Source organism: Papilio polytes, unplaced genomic scaffold (genome assembly GCF_000836215.1).
Source record: "Papilio polytes unplaced genomic scaffold, Ppol_1.0 DF823991.1, whole genome shotgun sequence".
Lineage (NCBI taxonomy): Eukaryota > Metazoa > Arthropoda > Insecta > Lepidoptera > Papilionidae > Papilio > Papilio polytes.
In genome coordinates, this window is record NW_013525213.1 from 2,882,750 (window position 1) to 2,891,469 (window position 8,720).

Here is an 8,720-nt window from a genome sequence, read left to right on the forward strand (position 1 = left end):
CGCCGCGCTGCCCGCGAATATGTCCTGCGCTAGGGACTGCATCAGGTGCCCGTCTATTGACAGGACCGACAGGTTGCCCAGTATCTGCAAATGTACATATACATCCCGACTCCTTACCGCATTAGGTATTTAAACGCTACTACCGTTTCTATTCTATTCAATTATGAAGAACATCATAATTTAAACATACCCTAAATGCTTCCTTAGGGAAGGTATCTATTTGTGTATTGAGCATGTAGAGCTCCTGCAGGGTGGTGTTGACACCCATGAAGAAAGCCTCGTCGACCGCGCGCAGCGGCGTGTCCACCACGTGCAGCACGCGCACGCGCACCCGCTGCAACAGCGCACCAAATAGCCTGCCTACAACCATTACCCATTGATTATAACTTCATTCATGCAGAAAAAAATAGGTAAGCAGTTATGTTGAATTAAACAGTTAATAAACAATTGTTATGTAAGTGTTGCACTAACCTATTTTGCATTCTCTGAGCTCCAGTCTTTCTATTGGCAAGCCAAGACCTGCAATGTTGCCAAGGCCCACACTGAGCACCGCCAGCCCAACATTCTCACAGCGTACATGTAGCCCTGCATCCGTTCCATTCTCACAGGTGCATGGGTACAGTAACTGTGTTTGAGCATCTTTAGGACATGGATATGCAGGCCCCGGAGGTATATACTCTGCGCTAATCAAGCAGACTGGTGCTGCGATGAACACGCAGAGCCACCAGTGCTTCATGTTCATGATGGAGAACCGCTCTGTAAATGTTAGTGGTAATCAAATTTAAAAACAGAAATTTAATAAGCTGTTAGCTATGGTGTATATGTTAATTAAAAATCCCACCAGAAACATAACTATTACCAGGATAAAAAGTAGCCTATGTGTTCTTCCAGACTACGCTGTAAACCTGTGTCAAATTTCATGAAGATCCGTTCAGCTGTTTAGGCTACAAACGCTAACAAACATCCATCCATCCATCTAAACTTTCTCATTTATAATATTAGTAAGATTGAAAAAATATTTATTATGATATAAAAACTACTACAAAATTATACTAGTGGTAAAATGAAGTTTTTGTATATAAAGACACTAAAATATTTGTGTGGAGCAGTAGAACAGTTAGTGAAAATAACATTTAATTAAATAACTTTAGTATGTCACCATGGTGCAAGTAAAAGTGTTTTGTGTAAAATCTCAATTATGATGAAGTTAAAATGCTTTTAAATAAGATTAAAGGTTTGTATGAAACAAATCTTATAGGAAAGGAAGTATAAATGAACAGAAAAGCAATAACAAGGTCAGAAGAACTCGTTTAACATGTTTCAATAACGTAATTTGAAAAAAGTTTAATCATAATTTGAATTACTAAATACATCTGTAGCCTTCGACTACCATTACCGTCTAATAATCGTCCTTGTCGAAGTTCTGACAAAGCGTGAGTAACTTAATTGCAAATCCAGTACACTTTCACCACGATTCATTGCTTTGTCCCATATTTACCTGTAAATATTCATTGGTCAATCAATAACAAAAGCAAATCCTTCAACTTTCTATTGAATCATAATCGTTTTTGACTAGGAAATTGGGACTATTACTGTAATATTTTAAAGTACACAACCTATCCCCCGGTTACCCTCCATCAGTAACATGAAACATGAATTAATTAAATTAAAAAAATACTATGAAGTGAAGACAAATTATGAAAATAATAAAACTGACATTTGACATTGACATTTGAATTGACAAATTTATACAGACTGTATCTAGATTTTACAGGACTTTTTGATACAGACAACACTTATTTTAACAAGTGTGGCTAGAAGTGAAACTAAATTGTATACAACAGCTCATTAGCGCCTTTAAAATATCATACCAATGACTGAAAATCGGTCCGTATGCCCTGAGGGTCAGTGACTACTGATCAGTAAATCTATGGGAGGTGGGGGGTCCAAGGTGTTGTTATGTCATGCTTGTTGAATTGATATGCTTAAGAATTTACCCTACCTACGCCTAAACTTAGCAAATTTGAATAAAAGCAGTTGGTTTATATCGTCATATTTTTAGCCAAGGTATAAATAGTCTTCTGTAATAGTGTTTATAGTCTTAAAAAAGTTCAAAATGATACACAGACACTGACATAAAAAAACTTCTTTTGTTTTTACCGTCAAATGCAATAATCTTACATATTGAATTCACACTATAAGTGCATTTTAGAAACTATTTATTTATTCAAATTAGTTGCTGTATTCAAACAAAAGTTGATATTTTCTAACAATGGGTGACCGACAAAAGAGGAGTAAAAATGACCAACCGGATTGTACGAAACTGGCTCAGGCACAAATGTTCGTGCAAGAGGATGATTCAGTTGGCTTTAACTGGATAGAAATTCTATGCTACCCATACATTGTTTGCGGTAAGGCGTGGGAGTTCTGCGTGCGGATATGCGCCGGAACCAACGCTTGCATGGTATGCTGGCTCATCATGCAGTGGATTATGTGCAAGATATCTGCCTACGGAGCTTCCGATCCTGTCTTGTTTCCTTATTATTTTTACATTTTCTGGCAAGTCATCTTGATGACTCTTTTATTTGCGTGCCTTTGGTTCTTCTTTGGCAAACCAGTCGTTTATCCATATTTGTTGGCGGTGTACAACACTTTGACGGAGGATTATAAAGATAACGGTACCAGGCGTATGGCCTTAAGGAGATATTGTTTTAAGAAAAGTGACATCTTCGGTACCAGCGTGGAGAGCGGCAGCGCTTCGCTGAATGTAGATCTCTACGCACACACAGCTTCTGCTGCTATATATTTACTTGTGTATAATGTTTTAAAATAATACACAAGTATTCATCGTGAAATATAAATCTTTTTCATTTTCATCCCTAATTTACATTTAATATAAGAAGTCATGTGTTGTTTTGCGTCTTACGCCTTGCTTAGTTTTTTGTGTGGTTCTTCAAATTCTATATGTATTTCATATTTACTTTAACAGTCTGTGGTTTACCATAGAGTATATATTTTTTTCTTTTTTTATTCTCTGGTGGTTCATTCATTGTGGTTGTCAGTTGTCTGTCAGTCGGTTGGGTCAAAAATGGTTCTATAAAACATGAACAAGTTAATGTTATAGAGTGTGTCAAAACAATTTAGTTTCACAATTCCTTACTTTTGAGGATTTGTTTGCACGCGCCCATAATACTGTTTCTGAGATTTTTTATAAAATCAGCATATATCTGTCTACTGGTGAGTAAGTTTATTTTTTACGTAATTGAAATATGTAAAATTTTGAAAACATTGGTCCATTTACTATTGTTTACATTTAAAAATTGTAAATATATTAGAGGTAATCTTCTTCAAATAAAACAAAATATTTGGCGGTTAAAATCAGAGATTCAGGGATTTCTAAAGTGATATGTATTCATTCAATGCAAGTAATGTGCATGTGATTAGACGCGTGATTGAAAATACGGCAATGTTTGGTCCGGAATTACATTTCCCGATGGTATAGTCGCATTCAGTGGATCGCTTTCACACGACGGCCGAGGGCAGCTGACCGGGGCCCGCGGCTCGCGGCGGCCTACTCTCTCTTGAGTCGTGACCTTCATATTTTGGCATACTTTTGTATTTACGCCATCCTATTGAATACTAACGATTTAACTATATGAATATACACACATCATTTTATATCTCATGACTAAAGTGAAATTGATGGCCATTTTATGTGGTGTTGACCTGGATATTTTGCTTGACAATGTTATAAGCATTTCATTAAATAAGTAATCAACTTTCTCTAATTAATATTGAATTATTAAAATATATTTCATATGTCTGGACTGTAAAGTTGTCTTTATCTTGTCATCCATGAACTGTTTTTTTTTAATTATTGAGTATAACTATTTTTAACATATTTACTACAGCTATATAGAATATGGAAATAGATAATGTTATCAGAGGGTCAGTTGGCTATGACAATATTTATGTAGGATAAATTTTGATAATTCTAATCACTGCCGGATCCCTTGCCACCTCAAGTTCACTTATTACTACTGTAACAGCTTAATTATAAAACAAATCTTGGACACTTTGCTTCATAAGCGCTGCTTAAAATCTATTATATAACACTTAAAGAAATTTGAAGTGTTTCCTTTTCATTTAAGGCATTTTTGTTGTTTCAATGTTTAACTGTAATTTAATAAATCATGCATTTTATATCCAAATGATATTAGGTTATTTTTTAAATCTAGTTATCATATTAAACTCTGTTATGATAATGGTAATTTCTACTGACCTACTATCCTAGTTGTCATGGCAAGTAGTGGAGGTCTCTACCAATGCCTATCTCGAATAGAACATAATCTGTGAGTTTGAGAAGTCACATTTGTATTAAAATATATTCATAACTCTTATGGATATCAATATAGCTTTTGCCTGCGCCCTTGTCTATGCCGAATAAACAGTCTTCTAATTAACCTAGGCTAGTATCTTCCGGACTATGTTCTGTGTCAGCATCAATTGTCACACAGTTCTATTCAATCATTTTAGAGGTCTGTTTTAGAGACAGATCCATCCATCCATACTTCCAGACTTTCACATTTATAATTGTTATGATGAGTGTGTACAGTAAAAATCTATTGTTAAAATGTTTTCACCTAAAATAAGTAAGAAATACTTTTCATTATTTTAAATAGTAGCATCTGAGGAATAAAAGAGGTACTTGGTTTATATATAAATAAAAAATTCTCCTAATCTTCTGAGTCATTGCCACATTTGTACATATAGAACAGTTAATGTATTCCTTTTTTGTTTTTTATTGTCAGCAGTTGAGACGAACAATTAAATTCAATGTTTATGGACACAGGACAAACTTTGATGATCAGCTAGTTTTTTTTAATATTTGTAGCAGTAGAACATTGTCCATATTAATTAAGCGCTAATAGCCTAATGGTTAGGGGTATGCATTTCCGATCACATGGTCTAGGATCCGAATGCCGCCATTCGACTATTGTCGTAGACCATATCTTATCACAAGTCTAGAGCTTAGTTGGAATGCTAAAAGAAAGTAAATCAACAAAAATCTATTGATATTTTTTTTTCATTAAGATATTGTTACTTTCTTATTCACAAAAAGAAAAAAGAGTTCGCTGCCGCGTCAATGGACGGCTTTGATGACGCCTACCACCCACGTCATTGACATCGTCACCCGTCACGTGTTATTGCCAATTTTACAATTATAAGGCGTATCGACGAGGGATGCCTAATATGCGTTAGAAATTGTAATACAACAATGAATTATAATTGGTCACGTCACGGTTAAATTGATCTGACGTCGGATCAGGCGTTTTTAATTAGGAACTGACCAACGTGGACATTTCCCAATTATAAAACCTAGTGACTTGACCCATATCTGCACTTGTGTACACTACTGTATGTCACTTGTGTTCAGCACCGCTTCTCAAACACGGGTGCACAATAGATATCCATCATAGTCGATATACACCTCTTTTAGTTACAGTTCAAGTAGTCATAAGTAATGTCGGGCGCGACGGGAATTCGCGACAGTCGTTTACGTGCACATGTCGATTGTGCGTAACCAGTAACTCTGAAGTTTATGCCCTACAGATCAGGAAACGGTTGGTATGGGTGAAGCAAATAAATGAATCTACTTTGCTCAATTTGTACCTACAGAAAGGTATGGTTTGCGTGAGTTGCCAGTCACCGGACATCTCGACAGCTACCCGCGCACGCACGCATTAAGCTATGAGCTGCTAATTTAGTTGTTGAGCCGCAGATCAACAGTTTCAGGCGTTGTGAGCTGATGTTTTGAACCGGGTTAGAACTGATTTACACACATCTATTTGTGCGTAATGATTACGGGCGCATACGCCGGGCTACTCCATTATAAAACACACGTATACACGTGCTTGTAGCAAACAAGCTGCTTCGTATACAGCATGCCACTGCGCTCGCTATAGTTATTGTACATACGAATTTTGTACCAAATGTAAAAATCTTTCATGAAAAATAATAAACCTTTATAAAGTAATTGTTTAATCGATAAAGAGCGTCGAGTCGACCACTTTCTTTCACTCAAAAATCCCTGTTGCCGTCCTCGACCCTCACATCGAAACATAACACGTATTGTTTGACGATATGAGTTATTCAAACACGGCCTTGATAATTATTTGAGTATATATGTAAATCTTGTTGAACTAACGCCGCGTTGTAGAATGTTCTGTCCTCGGCGATATTACCAAACCGCTGCGACTTGGGTGCCACAAGCGAGCGTATCACCTTCTCTAAGGCATCGCCTCTGATAATGAATCTGCAGTTACTTTATTGCTGATGTTCATAGACCTTAATGATCACCTCGATGTTCCCGCTGGATTGCCTCTCTTTGTTTATAAAAAAAATATATAAAATGCATTCTCTGTTACAAAATCCTTCCAAACTATCAGATAAACTACACAGGCAAGGCGTACACGCAATGTTACATTATTCAGACGATTGTAAATTTATACGAGTAAATGGTATATTAAATAATTTTATTTACATTACGCCACTACATTTTATTGCTGCAATATTTATTAAAATAAAAACTGCTTAGTGTATTTACCTGGAGAGATTTGTTGTTTCAACGATATATATTTGCTATTTCATTGCAGTAGGTGAAATGGATATATGTTTTTGTTTTACACAAGTGGTGCAGACATTGAAGGACCCAGGCAAAGTATCAGAGATATAGTTCGATTCCGTGTCACTTTCAACTTATTCATAATGGTTCATTTTAAAGTAAAAAAAAACAGACCTCAGCAGTAACGGGTACAACTAATGTAGGTATCACATGATTTTATTATCTTTTTCAAGTTTAAACAATATAAACGATAACAAATGCGTGAAATAAAAACATGAAGGTTGTTATTATTTCACGTTAATTACTTGTGAACGTAAAGTCTATTATAATAACTTATCTGTAAGTTGATGTGGGTCGTTTTATTTTACTTATATAATAATTAGTGGTCAGTAAATGTTTGCTCATATTAATATTTTTATTTATATCTTATTTTAATTGTCGATTCTTATATAATATTTCTTTTATAGTTATTTTTTTTATGTTATAAAAAGTCTTTTGTGTAATAACCGGTTTATGTTTTTCCGACTTGCCACACCAAAGAGTAGCCGATTTATCATTAGCTGATTCCCGCGTATTCGTCTGCCTTGCATTTAAACTTTTCTTTGCATAGTTTTTATATGAAAAGTAAAATCAATCGAACCCTATTTTTTTCGTCAGTAATTTAGCTTACATCTTGGTTTTTTATTTTTGTCAATAATTCATTGGATCCGATGATGATCCGATGTTCTCCGATCCGTGCCATGTACTCGCAAATAGTGTACATGTTTGTTTCACTTATATTGTAATATGTGAACATGGGTATATATAGAATTGCTTAGTTTCCGCTCTGGTGATATACAATGAAAAAGTACCATACAATTTAGATGTAAATGTTATGTAGGAACGCGTTTCCTCGATCTTATCGTCTGCCCCCGCGCCCCGCCAGCGCCCCGCCCGCGCCCCGCCCGCGCATCGCAAGGAAGCCGTCTTAACATCTCAATAACGATATTTTTGAAGCATTGTATGAACATTCCGATGTCGATCTCATTACTTTGCATGGACGCAGCTACCGGCTCCATAGGTGAATAACAATACATGTTGCGTCATCCGCCGCGCCCGCTATCTGCCTTCGACGTTACTTGCAATATATACAATTTGGCCGTCGTACAAATGATGTACAAATAATAATAAAAGACTCTAATTAATCGGAAACCGCGAATTGACAATGTTTCGTCGCCAATGGTTTCGTAACTCGCTCCAAGTTAAATAAGGGCATTACCATAAAAACTTGTATCGTGTTTGAATTACATTTTACCTAAACATTATGTCAACCATTCTGTACGAAGGCGAACAGCCAGTGCGGACTTGACAAATTGTGGTTGCTAAAACAATATGCGTAGACTTGCCAAATGTGATCTTGATAAGTAAATAATAAAGGTACCATCCTCACCATCTCGATGGCTGGCATTCCACAACCGTGCGGTTTTCGCGGAACTTTCTGCCCCGCACAGCCGCGTTGTGGAACGGTCTGTCCTCGGCGGTATTTCCAAACCAATACGACTTAGGGTCCTTCAAGAAGCGAGCCTATAATTTCCTCAAAGGCCGGCAACGCATCTGTAGTTCCTCTGGTGTTGCGGATGTCCATGGGCGTCGTTGACCACCTAGGTGTACACGCCGCTCGTTTGCCCCCTTTTACTATAAAAAAAAAAAAAAAATACTTATACTTTTTAAAGTGAAACATATAACAAGGTTCACTAAAATATTATCTTTCAGCGGCGTAAAGTGTTAAAACATATGTCTAACTAAACAGTGTCTAGGGATATTTTTTTTCATTTTGGTGTAAAATAGTTTGTTTTGTGTGTATCCGAAGACAATGGTGGCCATCGACAATCCTAAGCGATTGCAAATCCAAGCACGTTTTTCGCCTGTATTGATGAGCCTGCTGCGTATACACCGGCGGAGGCGGAATTCACCTGTCAGATATCGCTATCGGCGCGACTCTCACCTCGGCCGCCTGCGTCATATCTCGATCACCAAAGTTTGAGGAAAGTCATCGACAGAATACAGAAATAATATTCTACGTCATTGCAACGTGTAATGTTTACGAGGATAGCGA

At 36.6% G+C, this 8,720-nt stretch overlaps 1 protein-coding gene across 1 annotated transcript in view; it reads right to left on the reverse strand.

The window, feature by feature from the left end:
• LOC106101291 overlaps positions 1-1,720 on the reverse strand; it is a 6,283-nt gene extending 4,563 nt beyond the window's left edge. The window contains exons 1-4 of the mRNA XM_013280457.1: positions 1,499-1,720; positions 472-756; positions 191-360; positions 4-84 (exon numbers count right to left, since the gene is read on the reverse strand). Coding sequence (XP_013135911.1) covers positions 4-84; positions 191-360; positions 472-742 — 522 coding nt within the window. The 5' untranslated portion in view covers positions 743-756; positions 1,499-1,720. The remainder of the gene's footprint in view (positions 1-3; positions 85-190; positions 361-471; positions 757-1,498) is intronic.
• Between the last annotated feature and the right edge of the window lie 7,000 nt (positions 1,721-8,720).